The sequence below is a fragment of the Tachysurus fulvidraco genome, chromosome 7 (assembly GCF_022655615.1).
Source record: "Tachysurus fulvidraco isolate hzauxx_2018 chromosome 7, HZAU_PFXX_2.0, whole genome shotgun sequence".
In the NCBI taxonomy this organism is placed as follows: Eukaryota; Metazoa; Chordata; class Actinopteri; order Siluriformes; family Bagridae; genus Tachysurus; species Tachysurus fulvidraco.
The window spans coordinates 20,805,366-20,824,740 of record NC_062524.1 but is presented as its reverse complement, the minus strand read 5'-3'; the positions used below and the strand labels follow the sequence as shown (position 1 = coordinate 20,824,740).

Below are 19,375 nucleotides of genomic sequence, written 5' to 3'. Positions count from 1 at the left end.
GAAACGGAGAGAATTTGAGGCAGAAAGATCTTTTTATTGCATTGACTACTAGGATTACAGACATGGTCCTAGAAAATTGAGTGTTGTCCTTCCTGTAAATGGCCACTAGAGGAGGACGTTTTACACAAAGTTTGAAAAGATATCAGAAGATTAAATTTCATTCATTCATTCATTCATTCATTCATTCATTCGTTCATTCATTCATTCATTCATTCATTCATTCATTCATTTCTACCGCTTATCCGAACTACTACAAAATATGTGAAATCTTGAATGAAAAGTTATTGAAATCTGAATATATTTTAATTGGCATCAACACACTGTTAGACATAGTATTTTTTCTATAACTAATAACTTATTATTAAATTTAAAGCATTTCACTGCATATCGTACCCTGTATGTATGTGACAAATAAAGTTCGTTTTGATTGAATTATAGGCTTCTTCATATGCTTGTAAGATTTAATGCTGTAGTACTTTAATTTAATGTGCTATTACTTCATTAAAAAGACTTTATGCTCATTTGTTATTATATAATTTGTTATAGCTTTAACCTCCACGAACACTAGGAGGCGCAAATACGCCATAACATTAGAAGAAGCGGCGTTCCAAAATGGCGATGGACGGTATGTCCACGTCTGCATCAGGACTACCGTATCATCATGTTTCCGACTATTATCCGAGGAAACTTGGTCCTAAGCCGGACGTGGTACCTTCTGGCGTAACGGAGAGGAAAACCGGACCTGCAGATAAACCTGACATGGTCTCAGTGGACGTTATTAACTTCAAGGATTCGGGTATTTCATTAGCATCTTCTGTGTGGGACGAATTCCAAACGGCGGTATTGCTCCCTATCTAGGTGCCCTACATAGTGTGCGAAACGGTGTTCTTCGTAGCCTTTTTTAGTGCACTTCGTATTCATTACGGCGCCGTTTGAGATACGGCCTTAGCTACATTGCTAACGTTTAGCTAATTCAAACAATAAGCTATGAACGTTATCTTCCCAATAACTACAGAAGTTAAACATCATAAAATAATATATGTGAAAAGGTGTTCCGTATAATATGAACAATTAACATGCTTTTTGTTTTATACGTTGTCACCGGATCTGTTTTAGTGACTTAGCTTGTTGCTAACTGAGTGTCTAATGACCTGTGTTTGTGTTTCTAAGTGAAACTGTATAGTTTATATAATAACGTCTTTACTCTGTGATGAGTGTAATACGTCTGTATGAGTGTTATTCTGCTTAAAAGCTTTGTTTCTTGTGTTTGTTTACAGATAGACCAGTACACAGGAAGAAACAAGAAGCAGACACATATGTTCTGGTAAAATTCTTCACCTTTTTACAGTCTGTGTGTCTGTTAAACTGCTTGAGTTCAGTTGATCTGGATCTGACAGAGTGTCTGTATTTAGAGAATTTCCACTTTCTGTAAAACGTGTAAAACTGGTTGTGTAAGCTGGATCAGGTGAAGTTAAAGTCATCTCCAGGAGCTCCAAATCATGTGTCAGGAAGATAGAATGTTGACATTTGTTCAAAACTGTATTGAAAATTAAGCTAAAAACATATTAAGCCTTTAGGACGCGATTGTATCTCGTCTGTAATCTCTCTCATCTTCTTTTCAGTATTTAGTATTTATTACGTTGTTAGGAACTTAAAATAAGTTCAATGACCGTGATGGGATGTGAAAAACTGTGCAGTACTGTTTGGACAAAAATAGATTGTTTCTTTTACTTGTGATCGACAAGACTTTCTCTTTAAGTCATTTCGTAGCTGTGACGTGGTCAATTTACAAATATACCAGGAGCCAAAGGGATTTAACGCCATTCATCCCACACACACGCAAACAGGTTGTTGTAGTATGACTTATAAGGTTGATGCACTTTTTTCTCAGGTTTTTGAATTATGGACGTGACTGAATTAAAATGATAAAAGAATAGCTTGACTGTAATAGACAGAAATGCATTAGAATCTGCACTTTTTAAAAGTTCACGGTTGAGGTATCTGTCCTGTCACGCATGTAACTAACTGTAACACTTATAACTCTACTGGCCGCTGAAGTGTTGTATCAGTGTTTGTTCTGGTATAAAGTAGGTTTAGTGACAATTTTGAGAAGGTTTGTTTTAAGTCGACAATACTCCAACAACGTACGAGCACTTTTACTATCAGTGGCTAAATTCACTGCCCATTTCCGGAAAATATCATGCTCCAGTTGAAAATATCATGCTCCAGCTTATTTTTGTTGTAATCCATAAGGACAGAATATCATAACCCTTTAAAATAACACAACTCGAGTACAATTAACATCTCTCTCGTACAAAGAGTTATCTCTGATTATACAGTGTATATATGTATATATAATTGAATGTGGTCTTTCAGAGCCTTTAGGACACGATTGTATCTCGTCTGTGATCTCTCGTCTGCTTTTTAGTATTTATTATATTGTTAGGAACTTAAAATAATGTTAACAGTGATGTGTGAAATGTGAAAAATGTTGTAAACCATCAAGTATTCCATTATTTGAAAGATGTTTGTTCAATACAGTAGGCACAAAAGCTTCATCCCGCTCTCACTGATGTCAGTTCAGTAACTAAAATGTATTCCTACCTTTAGGAATTTTACTGGTGGTCATTTTACTTTATCTGTTGTCTGCCCTGGTTCCACTAATGTGATATACACACAAACAACAATAGGAAGAAACTTACCACCATCGTTTTTTGTCGGTACTTTCTGTTTCCACAAAATGGCCCATTGGAATCAATAATACAGAATCATTTGAAGGGAAATGGTTTAAATTTTATTGTCCAGTTTCACCCAGGTAAGGTTGTGTTCCCTTTTGAGTCTGGGTCCTCTCAAGCATTTATCTTCCAAACATCTCAGGACGTTTTAGCCCCTGCTTTGGTAATTAGGAGTAAATTTCACATTTCTACATGCTGCTTTGTGACTACGTCTATCGGTAAAGTCATTATACAAATAAAATTGAATTGATCGAAACCATCATATCACTTACTCCACCGACCAGGCAACACAAACTGTCATGTTACCTAACACCAGAAATGACAAGGTCTCATTGAAAATAAATGGAAACCAGACTCCTCTTTTTGCAGTCACGTCACCGCTGATGTGACATGAACAGGGTTTGGAAATAGGCATAATGTTGAGGAAGAAACAGAACGAGCCACACGCAACGTTATCTGTAAAGTTTGCCAGAATGTAGACACACTTAAAGATCTTCAGTACTGAATATTAAAATCTTAATGTAAATGTTTCATAGCTATTTTGAATTAAATAAAAAATAATACTAATGAGTATCAGGAAGTTTATTTAAAACTATAACGTTTTGGTTGTTGTTGTTTTTTTGTTCACTCCTAAAGGGCACCATTCATCCTTTCCGCAAGTCACACAAGTCCATCTTTAGCAAGTTCATCCAGGAGTTTAACCTGGTCACTTCAGAGAGACGGGTGAGTGATTTCAGTGTTTTTAGTTTGGGTATAAACTGAAAGTTGTGGTTTAAGATCAAATGCTAATCTTTTTTATTTTTTTTTTAAATGTAACTTTCTTTCTTTTTTTTTTTATTTCCCCTGAAAGTCATAAGGTTACTTGTCTAAATCACTGTAACTGCAGCGGATGTAGTCATGGGGTGTCAGAATTGGGCTGTAATCCAGTTCTGTTCGTTATAAGTGCTCTGCTTTACAAACCAAGCAGGATAGGATTACACATTATACTTTAACAAGCCAGCAGAGATCAATATGAGGTCTGTGTTTGGGATCAAGGATGGGTACTTTATTAGTTACGTCTTTGGAAAGCTACTTAGTTAAACATTTTCACTGAAGTAATTCAGTAAAATATATTGAATATGAATTCTTTTTCTAAACACATTGTACCTGGAGGTGTTTTTTGTTTTTTTTATTGGCTTGAAGAGACCAATGATGGTATTGTGAGTTGCTGGTATACAGTTGAGTCTGTTTGACCATCAAGTATTTGAAAGTGGCTTTGCTTCTGTCTTTTTCTCTTTATCAACACAGGTACATAACATACATACACCAAGGTGATAGTACCCTTTGTTTCTCTGGTCACGCTTTTTAATGTGAGACTCCAGGTTGACATATCAGGGATAAATCTGTACAGGTTCCACTACTGTATTATATAATTTATGAAATAATTATTCTGACAGTTTTTTTTTTTCACAGGCCCTTTGGCATTGTTAATTTATGCAGGGTTTAATGTACGTGTTTGACTCTGTTGCTTGCATGCTTGATGTTTCCCGAGACAAGATTAATATCATCGAGTATCACTCTGAGTTATGCATAAAGGGGATATGCAACCTTGTAATACATGGAATGGCATGTGTTTAAATGTGTTGCAGTCATGGAGGATTTTACTGTTCGGGCTGCTGAATGTAGTCTGCACAGCTTCTCTGCTGATGTGGTGCAACTCCACAAACAGTATGGGTAAGTACACCGCTGCTTTTAGATGATTATAGAAAAGCATATATATGTTATATAAATATATAATATAGCATCTAACACAGGACAGCACAATGTGGGGAGGGTTGTTGAGGAACTTCAGAAGAAAAACATTTTCAGTTGATTGTAAACTTATACAGTTATACATATATTTCTGTGTGTACGTGTTATGTGAATGTATACATAAACATATTAGGTATCAGGTGACCGTGTGTGTGAGGGGAAAAGTGAAAAAATATAGACAGACGGCAGAAACTGCCACCACTGCACTGTACACAGGAAACGTGTATTGAGCAGAGAAGTGAAAGCCGATCTCGACGTCAATACCAAGCAGACCGATCTGCACTTCTTCCTGCAGACAAAGGACAAAAGATCCAGAGGACAAGAGTGTGTTGGTACACTTCACATATGGTGTTTATCCACACCGAAATGAAACGCTAATATTTATGGCATTGAGAGGAAGATTTTGTTTCTTGCATGCTTGCTCGAGTTGTAGCAGCAGGGATCGAGACCGAATCTGCCGCACCCTCTAAAAGATATACAAACGCTCACTCACAGATATTTTTTTTAAGGCAAAACTGTAGTCAGTCACGTAGCAGCAGCGCAGTACGTACAGTAAACAACAGGTACGGGTGAAGAGCTTCAGGTAACGTTCACATTAACATCCATGCAATAGTCCTAGTCTAAGATCACGTTTTTCTTCCACTCTGATGTTTTTAATGTCATATGGGTTTGTTAGAAACTACTAATCTGAGACTTTCACACACAAAGGTCTATAGAATTTATACAGAGTGGTAGAAGGAATAAAAAGTTCTAGGGTGTAAAACACTGTACATTACAGTAGGCATGGGAGAATGGAGAACATTCTAGAAAATTCCCTTGTCTTTCCAGCAAGTTTAGGCCAAGGTCAGGTGCGCGCTAAGAGAGATAAAGGAAGCCACAAGAGCTGGAGTCATTTGTAAACATATCAAATGGTGAAGTTCATGATGGCACAATGAAAAAAGAGCCATGTATGGCTTTCATGGAAGGGTGATGAGGAAAAATCCTCTTCTTTCCAACATCTAAAGGAACCACAAAAGTTCAGGAACAAAATCCGTCACACCGATAAGACCAAGGTTCGGCGAAAACTGAAAACAGCACATCACAAACGCCTCATAACAACATGTACGGTAGTGCAGGGGTAAGGATCTGGGCTTGTTGTGCAGCCAGGGAATCATAAAAACTTGCAGGCATCGAGACAGACAATGGCCTCTACGTTATACCAGAATATTCTTGAGACAATAGGAAGCCATCTATCCAGCAGCTAATATGTGCTCAAATTTGGTCTTGCAAGACACAAACAAGTCTAAGTTTTTGCTGTCACCTGAGGTTGTTTCTAGAAATAATTTAAGGCCTGATAAATTAAACCTAGAATTAAAGAGGGGGTAATTTTTCTTTCTTATGATTATATAGATTAGATATAGAAATATATATAGAAAGCCACTGATGGGTAACATTGATTATTCTTTTACAATGGTACCTGTAAAGAAGTGGAGTTAGGCAGCAAGTGAACAGACCGTTCTCAAAGTTGAGGTGTTGGAAGCTGTAAAAACAGGAAAGCGTAAGGATTGAGTGAATTGTCTAGCTGATTAGTATGAATAGATACATTAGATATAGCACAATCACAAAATTTCTTTCGTGATTGAAAGTATCTTCAAAGATATTTTCTACAGAACAGCTTAAGATCTCATTGTTTTCCCCATTTTAATTTTTTCAGCAATAATTTTTTGTCACTCTTTATTTTATGATGGTTTTGGCAACTTGATGCCCCACACATTTGTCTTTGTGTGTCCATCTCCATTTGTTTGAGCATGTAAGCAATCTTCACGTCCCACAGAAAGCTCTAAAATGTAAAACAGATGAGTCTACAGGACGGCGCTTGCTTCAGTCAGCTCGCCGAGGTCAAATTCTGCATCGGAAGACTGGATCGCGTTACCAGCTGTCGAAAATGTACACACTTTAATCCAATACGCACATTCTTCTTTTGTCGACACTTCTTTTAGCTAGATCGATGTGGCACAATGTCTCAAATTGAAGTGGACTAGGTGCTTCGAGACAAAAATGGGAAGAGACTGTGTGTTCTTTTTCTGCTTTAGAAAAGCGATGACCAGTATTGTCATTTTTACTGTGGGTTATTTTAGTAAACTTGCTTTATGGATGGCATCCTGTCTTTTACATTGTGTGTAGGACTGATTCTTCACTTAGATTGTCTATCAAGAGCAAGTCATTGGGGTGTGATGGTGGGTGTGGGTGTGTGTGTGTGATGGTGGGTGTGGGTGTGTGTGTGTGATGGTGGGTGTGGGTGTGTGTGTGTGATGGTGGGTGTGGGTGTGTGTGTGTGATGGTGGGTGTGGGTGTGTGTGTGTGATGGTGGGTGTGGGTGTGTGTGTGTGATGGTGGGTGTGTGTGTGTGATGGTGGGTGTGTGTGTGTGATGGTGGGTGTGTGTGTGTGATGGTGGGTGTGTGTGTGTGTGTGATGGCTGGGGGGTGTGGTGTGTGTGTGATGCTGGTGGGTGCTGTGTGGGTGTGTGTGTGACTGGTGGGTGTGTGTGTGTGATGTGGGCTGGTGGGTGGGTGTGTGTGGTGTGCTGGTGGGTGTGGGTGTGTGTGTTGTGTGCTGGTGGGGTGTGGGTTGGGTGGGTGGGGTGGGATTGTGTGCTGTGTGTTGATGGGGGTGTGTGTGTGCTGGGTGGTGATGGGTGTGTTGTGTGCTGGTGTGTTGTGTGTGCTGGTTGGGTGTGTGATGGGTGTGTGTGATGGTGGGTGTGGGTGTGTGTGATGGTGGGTGTGGGTGTGATGGTGGGTGTGTGTGATTGGGTTGTGTATGGAATGGGTGTGGTGGGGGTGTGATTGAGGGGGGTGTGATGGGGTGTGTGGTGGGTGTGTGATGGGGTGGGATGGGTGGTTGTGTAATGGGGTGTGATGGGGGTGTGTGTGTGTGTGTGTGTGATGGGTGTGCATGTGTGTGTGATGGGGGGGGGGTGTGATGGGTGTGTGTGATGGGTGTGTGTGATGGGTGTGTGTGATGGGTGTGTGTGATGGGTGTGTGCGTGTGATGGGTGTAAGGGGGGGTAGTCAGATTAGTAGGTCACCAACGGTCAAATGTCTGCTTTCCAGCTGACCAAGAAACGTGTTTGTTTTTTTTACTGTAGTCGTCTTATACTCCCTACCTTCATTTCATTTTTCACCCTTAACCATATCCTATCTTCACTTCACAAATAATTTGACATCTTTTGGTTTATTTCCAGATTCTTAGTATGATTGTCACTTAATTAGCTATTGTTTGAGTCATTTCCTTTGTTTGTGTTTTTCTCTGTTGCATTGTTGTCCTCTGCTTATAACTGATAGGAGGAAAGAGACAACTGGCCACAATGAGATCTTAAGCCAGAGTGAAATATAAAAATATTTTACTCTGTTATTTATAATACAGCTCCAATTTCAGCACCTCATGAATGTTTTGCTTTTGCAAAGCGATCTTCTTTATTATTAATACCAGTTAAACATCAGTGTTTTTCTCACTCAGATGTTGTGGTTCTTAAATAAATGTTCTTGTGGAAGCCCTTAAAGCAATGAAACATCAATATAAGCTCCTGTGAGACGTGTCTGAACTCTTCTATTCATTACAGACTACTTAACGTCTTGTATTCCTTCCTCCGTCTGTGGCCTTGCCTTACACAGACCTATTAATTATTCTTTAAAACCACTCCCTGCCTACAATTTCAAAGAAGTCCTCACCATTTGTCAAGTCACTGAACGCTGAACAAGCTACATTTACTATCTGCTCTTCACTTAGGAGAGAATATTTACCATAAATATCTGTATCTGGTTAAAGACCGGATTGCTTTATTAAATATTTGATTATTCATGTCAACAAGTTTGTATTTTTCATTGAGTGCTATCTTCGTTCCTATGTTGACCTGATGTGGTTTATTCTTGACATTTATATGGTGCGAATAAAAAGTTGTAATTAAGGCTCGGTCAACGGAATCCAATTTGTTGACAATATTATGCCCAGTCTCTTGTGTCTGTTGTTCACATGGACAGCGTTTGTCCATGCCATGCTTTCGCCTCGGCTCTACCAGCAGCGCCGTCTCAGTTTACTCCCAAAGAAGCTCATGTCAGCAGGGCTCGCGTCCTTCCACATTCTCCTGTTTCCCTCACCAGGTGTTACATTGTAGTCGATCAATAAGGCTTTTGGTTTACATCTGGCCTGATATATCGCTATTTCAACATGCCGCGTCAACAGACACCCGAGCTCAATGACAGCCGAGCGCTGCAGTTTGCAAATTTTCACTCTCTTATCGAAAATACCGGGTTTCCGAGCTGTCCTGCGACCGCACAGCAGAAGGCGAATGCAATCACCACGACTGTGCATTCTTAACTTTACGCTTTTGTTTTGAATAACCAAGCAATGCTTGATGCTGTGTTAATGGACCTCACAATCCCACAGGGGAGGAAGAGGAAGGAGGGCAGCTAGCAGTGGGCAATTTGACATGTTTTGGTGCTCAGGCCCTGCAGACACTTATTAAATATTAATCTCTCTGCTCCGGCTCCGTTTTCCACCACTGCTTCTCCTCCTTTCATATGCATTGATTGGGTCTGTAAACATACACAAGTGACCTTAATCTGCTCACAATATGCTACAAGGGTTTGGTTCCCCTCCACCAGGGATTTGGCTGTCTATCACTATACAGTGTCGCTTGTATTTTTCTTCCTTTCAGCGTTTTGCAGTTGTGCCTACGAACCCAGTAACAACACAATGTTCCATTTGATGGTGTGTTGTTTTTTTTTAATCGTACAATCCAACAGACAGACAACTAATACCAACCGACTTTTTACTGTCACATTAAGGCTTCACTGGTGTTTGATATGTAATATATATCGCAGACCTTTATTCATATTGTGCGTCCTTTCCATGATGTTTATTTTGTATTGAATTGCAAAGAGTCTTAATTTCCCCTTCATGTCCATAACATGCACGACATCTGCAGCGTGGCTTTCTCAAGCTTTATTCAAATGAATCTCTTTACTTATGTGCAATTGAATGCTCTTTATTTATAGCTTCTTTTGCTCTGTTACAGCTTTAACAGCCTACACGTACCTCACCATTTTTGATCTTTTCAGGTAAGTGTCTACAATATGCGCAACCTTTCTAAAGAGCTACTCCAGCAGTTCAGTCCAGTAGTAACAGCAGAATAAGACAGCAATGGAGGCTTAGCCATGTTCAGTTATTTGCATTGTAATACACCGCCCTTTTTTTGACCCATGCTGCTCAGAGTCTGAATGGATCACACGAACACCATCCTTATTAAGTTTCTAATTTAATAGGGTTTTAATTAGTTTAATTAAACCTAAAGGACACATTCAGACAATGCACATTTATGCTGTTTTTGAAAATATATCATTTCGAGAAACCAATGTACAGTCTTGGTATAACCCAAATAATTTGGCAGCACCCCTACTTTTTTATGCTTTAAAATATTATTTATTTTATTTAAAATAATTACATTAATTTTATAAAATTAATTTTAAAATTAAATTTTCAAAAGTTTTCTTTTAATATACAGATTTAAAACTTAATAATACATATAATGTAATGATGGCATCTAATAAAGTTATGTACTTATAGTGTTTCCCATAGCTTATTTTTTTATTATTAATTCTGTTCTGTTCTATTCCAGTTTGATAACATGCCTCATAAGCTCCTGGGTGACTATGAAAAAGCCAAGTCAGACCTTTTCATTTGGGTAAGTGCAAGATTCATTTCTTTTTAGTCTAAGGCTTTCTTATTCCACAAGATCTCAATCACATCTTTAGCGTGACACTGAACCAAAGACACTGACACTTCTGCTTTTCCATAGCAAAGTCTTGCTTTGCTTTCTTGCCCAGCGTGATCATGAGCAATGCTAAAATGTTTTGTTTTTTTCTTTCCCTATCTTATGTTTTGTCAGCTTCGAGCGCTTTGAGGTCCTGGCAGTGTTTGCCTCTACAGTTCTGGCTCAGCTGGGTGCTTTGTTCATCCTGAAGGAAAGGTGAGTCATTTCCATCTCTACTCCTCCCTGCTCTGAAAGTTAAAATTACATTTTCATAACTGTCTCATTGACTTGAACCTAGTTTGTTACAAGCTACTCTACCTGTGTACTATGGTATTAGTCTAAACCTAGTTTATGCTCGAGAGCTTTCTGAAGCTCACCACAGATATTATTCTAACTCGATGAAATAGTGAGTAGCATTACATTATCCACTTGACAAAAGTGATCACTCCTTTAGACTTTTGTATGGAATATGAAAGTCATGAGCTTAATATACAGTAACCGAGCAGAAACGGCAACATTAATGAGTCACGACTTACGGACATATCAGATCTATTAAATGTTTATCAGAGCATAATGGAATACCCATTACCTGTTTGATGCTTGGACATCTTCCTGCCCCATAAACTTTTCATTGCAGTAGTGCTGCCTATAATATAAATGTAATATAGTACACATACATGTTTGTTTACCAACAAGGTTCTTGTAGAGTAATGTTCATTGTTGTCATCTTTGCAGCGTGGAGCGCTTTATGGAGCAGCCAGAGGTGCACACGTAAGCTTCCGTTCCTTTCCACTTACACACACTCGTGTTTCCAAATGTGTACATGCACACAGCACCTAATCCTACAACAGTGTCAGGAGACAGCAACTAACCCGAGTCCCTGCTGGGAGCGTTAATCCTCTCCACTCAACAAACGAGATTATCAGCTAGTCATTCCATGTTTCTCCAAACAAAAGATTAACGTCTACATCTGTCCTCGCTTTCTAATGTCGGTTCAACTCATAAACATTGCATACTTACACTGGTCCAGTGAAAAATGCCTTCTCTGGCCCATTTCTATTAAGACTTTCAACAATCTCGTCATGCTTTTAGATAAGCTTTAATGCTATAGACCACCTGTCATGTCTAATCTGTTTAAGTATAAGTCCTTCCTGACCTGACATCACTTGGTTGTTTGACTTACTGTTGATTTGATTTGTGCTGCTTTCCTGTAGAGGGCGCCTTTTAGTCGGGACCTTTGTGGCTCTGTTTTTCAACCTGCTGACTCTCCTTTCAATCAAGAACAAGCCCTTTGCCTACGTTTCTGAGGGTAGGCTTTTTTCATTGCATTTTTCTTCATGGCAAGAACTTGAATCTAAAGGTCAATCCAAATAATCAAAAAACTGTAATAAGTTTGAGAGCGTACAGATAATACAGAGCGTACCATAGTTAGTATTAGCTGTTTCCTAGTCGAAGGTAAATGACATGGTGTGACTCAGCTAGTTTAGAAGTAGATGATTTCTTCAAATGTTTACTGTGGGCTAATGTAAAAGGCACTTATAACAGTTCTTGTCCACAGAGTGACGTCCGCCATTTGAAAACGTTTTTTTCCGTCATCCTGCTTAATGAGTTCTCTGTTTATTTGCTTAACCGATTGAATCAAAATCAATGAACAATAAACAATCAAACACTGTTAATATAATTATAATAATTTATAATAATTTGCATGTATTGTGAGAATATGCCTGAGAATCTCACGCTGGGGGTTTGATGCATTAGACTCTACCCAGGCCTGATCAGGTGACGACACGGCTACCGGTACCTCACTCACCCACAAATACGAGATCCGAATCTGGATTTTTCTTTTACAGTCTTTCCTTCTCTTTCCAACAGCTGCCAGCACCAGTTGGCTTCAGGAACATGTAGCTGACCTGAGCCAAAGGTAAGATCCTTTTTCACTTTGTCATCCATCTGTGAATGATCCTTATCTTTCAACTCCCAAATGGAAGGCTTTGACTTCTGGAGACTAGTTGTATGTTAGGGAAGATGTTTTCGCATCTCTTGTGTGGATGTAGTGAGTACAAATGGTCTACAGCATTTCTCTCTTCAGGTTTCCTAAAATTACCCTTATGACCTTAAGGGCAGAGCTACAACTGAAGGTCATGCTGGTCACAGCTGGTGTAATTACTGGGGTCACTGGAATCTTTTTGTCCTCTGATCCCATGTATGAGCCTGTCTGAGATTATTTTTCCTTTGTAGGAAAGAAATGGTTCAACTGTGAGACCAAAAGACTTGTTCAGCCAGTGGATTTATAAATAATGAATATGAAGGCAGCATTCTCAAACCTGAAGCTGCTACCATTTTGTCCAAGATACACAGACATATTTAAAATTAAACTGTTGACATTAAATGGATAGTTTGGCAATATGGAATGAAGTTTTCTTTAGGTAGGGTTTAGTATTTTAAATTCAGACCGTGGTGTTTTGACCACTCTGAATTACACGGCATTAAAACTCTAGTCTAGACCACAACATCCAATCTGAGACCAACAGAGAAAGGTGTTATTTGTCTTGTTTCATGAAAGCGTATTATTATTATTATTTTATTGAGATCTATCCTAATGCCGTTCTTTACGTTGGCGTTCTCCTCACTTGCTGCTGAGGATGGCTCCACATGGACAGCCTAAAGATACATGAGCTCACTGTGGGGTGGTATCTCTTAGAAACCATAAAGAAGGCTTTGGACTACAATCGATACAAACAGTTTAACACAAAGCGATCAGTCGGTAGCTTCAACAAAATTGACTTGATGTTAAAACAGAAGGAATTTCTTGGTTATGTAATTGCACATCTTTGACCATATGCGACACAGTCATCTAAGGGATGTTATTTATCATTGCACTATCCAGAGTCACCCAGATGAGGATGGCTTCTCTTTTGAATCTGGTTCATCTAAAGGTTTCTTTCTCATTTCATCTCTGGGAGTTTTTCCTCACCACCACCTCTGGCTTGCTCATTATGGATCAATTTTATACATTTTAAAATTTTATTTTGAATTTATATATTTCTGTAAAGCTGCATTGTCTATTGTAAAAAGCTCTGTGCAAATTGAATTGATTTGAATTACTCACTAAGAAACAATCAGACCTGTCTGTAAACCGTTTCTGGGGAGTACATTGTATACAAGTATATTGATTAAAATGAAATCTTTGTGAAGTATGATATAAAGATCTAGTGTGGTGCTCTAACCGTCTGCACAACAAGCGTCTGGTGAGAAATAAACATCACGTCTCTTTATTTAATATAAATATTATACGCATTTTTAAAGCTTGAGTGATTACTAAGTAAAAAACCGCTGCTAACTAGAGTGGATTTACTGATTGGATTGAGGTTTTATGTAACATATTATCAACTATTTGTTTTGCTATAATCTCATGTTTTCCATCACAGAGGAAGCTGAGATTATACAGTAGAATTTGTGGCAGGTTTTGGAATCACAACGCATGGCTTCTACTAGGATTAAATGAATGCACCAGTGAGATTATCTGATTATTAGAAGAAATGTGCCTCATTCACTTCAATTTCAGATTTATTTATTTTAATAGTGAAATATAACAAGTTGCAGGTTTACAGCATGTTCCGAGTTTAGACTGAAATTGTTTTGACTATCTTGCCCTGGTGTTAATCCAGTATTGAGTTTTCCTTAATCATATTTTTGTTCTGGTTTATCAGCTGCCAAGTTTGAGTGCTGTTATACAGGTTGTCCCAAAATTCTCCACACAAGTGGGAAAATTTGGAAATGAACTCTCTTTAGCAAAATGTAACTTTATTTAAACAAATTTCAAAATTAAATATACTTCAAATGCAACCCTGTACCAGCTTCCTGATCCACCAACAGCAATGATTTCTATACGTTCTTCTATGGAGGCTTTTAGGACATCCAAAATTTTTATAGACATATTTTAAGATGTTTGTTGCTCTGAGTGGTTTGAGCTTGTTTTCTGCAGCAGAACAACCCTGGATTTACCTCCAGTATAGATATTACAGTGATCGATGTAAATGTAAAATTCTAGGACTAGTCAAATTGTAGTTTAAGTTGTTTTGTTTTAACACTGTAAAGATATTTATGTTCATTGCACTGTTTTGGTGTTTGCAGTCTTTGTGGGATCGTCCCAGCACTCAGCAGCGTTTTATTGCCTCGGATGAATCCCTTTGTCCTTATCAACCTGGCTGGAGCTTTTGCTCTTGGAATCACTTACATGCTGATCGAGATTAAGTAAGAGCTTTAAAGCATTTCTCTCACACAGCATTTACCCAGATATAACTGAACTACTTTTAGACCTAATGACAAAAAATGTTTTTTTTTGTTTGTTTGTTTTTTTATCACAATCTGGGTTTTATCTTTTTCTATTTTTGGTAACTTCAGACAAAAATTAGCTGGCAGTATATGAAATGCAGATTAGGATCAATGAAACCAGGTTATAGTGAGCACACTGCTGAATACAGACCTCCACATGGGTCACATATTTGGTTTGTAAAATAGGCTCCACTTCTGTGACACCGTGTACCTTCGATTTCCACGTACTGTTCACAGTAAACTTATACAAACACTACATACTGTAAAAATCATCCCGCTTTTTAAATATAATGCTTAAGTAATCCCATCAAATTCTGTTTTTGCAGCAACTATAATGCAGTGGACACTGCGTCTGCCGTAGTAATCGCCCTCATGACCTTTGGCACCATGTATCCCATGAGTGTGTACAGTGGAAAGGTTCTTCTCCAGGTATCATAATACTGTTTAATTGTATTAGTAACATCCATCTAGGTATAATCAAATAACAACATTGTTGATGTCGATTGAAATCGATTTATTGGTCAAGTTTCTTACTTTCTATACAGACCACTCCTTCCCATGTCATTGGACAGCTTGACAAAGTGCTTAGAGAGGTGAGTTTCATTGCAGTTGTAGTTTATAAGATTAAATAAATCATGCTACTTCTGGTCGAGATGTTTATACAGGAACATGATCGTTGTTAACAATGCGTAACTCTTCCTGCAGGTTTCAACCCTGGATGGAGTTTTGGAAGTTCGGAATGAACACTTCTGGACTATAGGCTTTGGCTCTCTGGTGCGATATTGGTTTTGTTTTATTCTTTTTGTTTTTCTTTTTTTTTGAATTTTTTTTTTTTATTTTCCTGTAGCATAAACTTATAATCTTTTTTTCAGGTAGTGTTTATAAATTGGAAGTCTTTTTGTTTTTATTTCTCTGTAAGAAATGTAAGAAGTTATAGGAAAAGAATCACTCCTGATTGGTGTGCTGAACCTGTGATTGATTTTGTGGAAGGGTTTTAACTTTAACTCGTGGAATATCTTTTTGTTTTTTTACGTGTACAGTGGGCACTCTGGGACTCACCAAAACTAGACAGCTGAAGATTTTTCTATTCATAAGCTTTCAAGTATCTATGAACCTCTGCCCACTGTACACTCTGATTCCTGATGTGTTCCTTTTTGTTAGAAGCCCATCCACCTTTGTTGTTTTTTTGTGATGCTTTTCTGCTTACTTTGGTTGTAAAGAAGGGGTTAGACTTCCTGAAAGATCAAGCTAGTTTGTCCATACATCTCTGACCTTCCTTATCAATGTCTAAACCATACAGACAGATCTTTTGCATGTTAAAAAAAAAAGAATCCTCTTTCAAATACTATTTTGTTTAATGTAGTGTAAACCTTCAGAAACCAGAGAATGTAGACAGGCCCTCACTACAGTGACTGTAAAATTCTGTAACTTTGAGTTTATTTAAGTAATCGTGTTTCCTTTGTTTTGCTTTCTCGTAAACATAGGCCGGCTCCGTCCACGTGCGCATCCGGCGGGATGCCAACGAGCAAATGGTGCTGGCTCATGTGACCAGTCGTCTCCACACACTTGTCTCCACACTCACTGTACAAATCTTCAAGGACGATTGGACACGTCCATCCTTGTCCACCGGCCCTCTCAATCTATCCGACATGCCGATGGCATCCGGGAAGCAACTGGAAGAACTGGATCCAATGACTTCTACGCCCTCTAAACCAAGTAGCCCACCACCCGAGTTCTCTTTTAACACACCTGGAAGAAATGTGCGACCTGTTTTACTCCCAAATATTCATCAGCAAAGACCTTATAACATCGGCCTCGCATATGGACCTTCTCCATACAATACGGTGCTCAGTCAGGGTTTAGCCCAGCCAGGAAGCAGCCTGGGTGTGGGTTTGGGGACAGGACCAAGAATTCCCTCCATTCAGAGCTACAGGACTTCTTTTAGTGCAGCTCCAAACATATACGGAAGCAATCTGCTGCCTTCACAGAGCAGTGCGTATAAACACTGATGGTACTGTCCAAGTTGGACTAAAACGTCAACTAAGAACATGCTGAGCTGCAGAGGAACGTAACTATTATGACTATTTAATTAATAGGACCAACAGTCTTCTCCTTAAAGAATTTTCTAATTACGTTTTTTGTACTATTAAACAGATCACACTCAGTTTTGCCCAATGACATTGATGTAGGAAGGTCATGTAAAAAAAAAGAGCTGAATCGACTTTTGCGTTAAAATGACTTCTGTGTGTGGGTTTGTGTGTTTGATCAGAATTCTGCCCAGGAATGCTTGAATATAAGCATTATACCTGTTTTGTGTTTAAAGACGTAATTGATTCTTCATCTGTTTGCAAGATCCACTTTTATCCAGTAACTGCAAACAACAATTACTCATATTAAGTACTGGTAATTGTATGTCAATGACCAAAATGCAACATCTACATATATTAAATATTTCTACTTAAGGAAAACATGTAGGTATTATTGTTGTTGACTATATAATTAAGAGAGGATGCAGCAGCTGTCTATAACATCAACAATTTCACTTAATTTGCATTTAGCTTTAAACCAAGCAGGTGATTTTATTTGGATATATAGAAAATGTGTGGTGTTCTGAGGAGACTTTCTGACATTACTGAGGCTAACAACATAGAAAACTGTTAAAATATGGAAAATCACACAATCGCATTTATATATGTTATTTTTGTTGGGTAAATGTGGCAGTTAAACTACTCTGATCAAGTTGTTATATCCCTGATAAATACAGGCCAGGATTGGCAAGCAAGATTTGTGTCTATAAGTGGCTTTAACTTGGGTATCTAGGAATGTTGATCTTTTAGCATTACTCTACTCTACTGGTCCTACCGCCACTCAGGGTAAGAGGTAGGTATACATCAAGACTCGGTTCTGGCAACGAGGTGGTGGAATGAACTTCCACTAGATGTCCGAACAGCTAAGTCACTAGCACTCTTTAAACGATGAGCTAAGACCTACATCTTCCTGAAACAGCTCTTATTTTCCCTGTTTGTTTTTATGTATCTAAATTTTGTACGTCCCTCTGGATAAGGACATCTGCCAAGTGCTCTTACATGTAAATGATGTAGGCTTTTTTCCAACATGACTCTGAATTCTACATTTTAGTGGTGCAGGACAACATTAATAATGAAAACAACTAATGGTGAAAATGCTATCATCCCTCACTTATTTAATAGGCTAATGTCTAATGAATCATTAGAAGTATCCCCCTAATTGGTAAGTGTGGATTGAAAACATAATCACAGTCTAGCAATTTGATTTCTTCTGTGTTTGCAACAGTGCAGTGCATAAAATTATACAGATTGCAGGCCAGCAGCTTTGGGTAATGTTCATAATAACCATCAGAATAGGGGAAAATTGGTTCTTAGTGGTTTTGTCCATGCAACAGTTGTTATCACCAAATGAACTGGTGTAAGTATTTTTTAAATCTAACTGCTGATCTCCTGGGAGTCTTCACACACAGCAGTTTCTAGAGATTCTTTACTCAGAATGGTGTAAAAAAAAAAAAAATTATAATAATCCCATGAATGGCCTTTCTGCTGTAAGAAAAGCCTTGTTGATTAGAGAGACTGGTCCAAGCTGACAGAATACAGAATCTTATAGTCACGCTGTATAATTGTGGTGAGCAGAAAACCATATTCAATTGCACAATACAACAAACCCTGAGGTGGAGGAGCTGCAAAAGGTGAGGAGCTACAACAGCTGAAGACCACATCAGGTTCCACATCTGTCAGCCAGGAACAGAAGGCTGAGGCTTCAGTAGGCACAGGATCTCCAAAAAAAAAAAAGGTTTGTTTAAATCTGAAAAGCATAGCCTGGTCTGATGAGCTTTGATTTTAAACTGAGTCACAAAGATGGCACAATTTATAGAATATACAGCCAACCAAATAAGCAGTCAAACATATTGTGATCTACAGGATCTTGTTTCTAGACAATATGTAGTTTTATTGAAAATTTGAGGTGAGTATTGGGAATAAAAAAAATCTTTTGTAATAAAATACAATTAACTTTAGTAAGAATTCCCATAGCTTTTTTTCCTGTAAAGTTTCTGACCGAAACTGCTCATGAGACAGAAGACAAAATTAATGCCCGATCTGTGAATATAGTGTGTTGAGTTTTCTCTTGTCATCATGTCATTGTTTCATTATCTATATTACACAAATGTCTTTTGCAGTATCATTAAATACAATTAGAAAAAAGATGGCATTGACGATGTTTGCTTTTGCTTCGAGTGGCCTGATTTGCATATAATTTTATTAATTTCTTTCAAACTTTACATCCCTTTTGTATGTTTATTCACAAAAAAAATGTGAAGGTAGAAAAAGACGGGTGAAATAATGTATTTGTATTTAAGCATTATCTAAGTAAGAATATGTTCTGTGAGCACTGTATTAAGAACTCCAGTACATCTACTAATACAATGTGTGTATGCAGTTTTTAGTGCATTTTGCAAAGTGACCACGGGTTGAGGTAGTAGGTGAGACAAGTCCAGAAATGTCCAAGTTTCAGCTGTTCTCCTGGTTGAGGACCTTAATGACCTGCAGGAAGAAGCTTCTCATTCTCTGTATGTTTGCCATTCAGGAGCAGAAGTGCTTCCTTGACCAAAATGAGTCCTTTGTTCAGATTCCTATTTTTGGTGACAGAAGTGGTTTTCTGCTCTTATAGCAATTCATCCACATGATGTGTGT

The 19,375-nt window shown here is 38.3% G+C and overlaps 1 protein-coding gene across 2 annotated transcripts; it reads left to right on the top strand.

Moving 5' to 3' along the window:
• Positions 1–574: 574 nt before the first annotated feature.
• On the top strand, positions 575–17,438 carry slc30a6 (solute carrier family 30 member 6). Of its 2 annotated transcripts, none has more exons than XM_027174530.2 (15): positions 575–796; positions 1,278–1,324; positions 3,372–3,458; positions 4,364–4,448; positions 9,585–9,627; positions 10,185–10,250; positions 10,455–10,535; positions 11,055–11,090; positions 11,534–11,628; positions 12,192–12,240; positions 14,454–14,573; positions 14,981–15,083; positions 15,200–15,247; positions 15,360–15,428; positions 16,139–17,438. In XM_027174530.2, the coding sequence occupies exons 1-15, from the start codon at positions 613–615 to the stop codon at positions 16,661–16,663; spliced, it is 1,638 nt and encodes a 545-aa protein (XP_027030331.2). In that variant the 5' UTR covers positions 575–612; the 3' UTR covers positions 16,664–17,438. The 2 variants fall into 2 exon arrangements, with proteins under 2 accessions (XP_027030331.2, XP_027030332.1); XM_027174531.2 differs by having other exon boundaries at positions 769–858.
• The last annotated feature ends 1,937 nt before the right edge of the window (positions 17,439–19,375 follow it).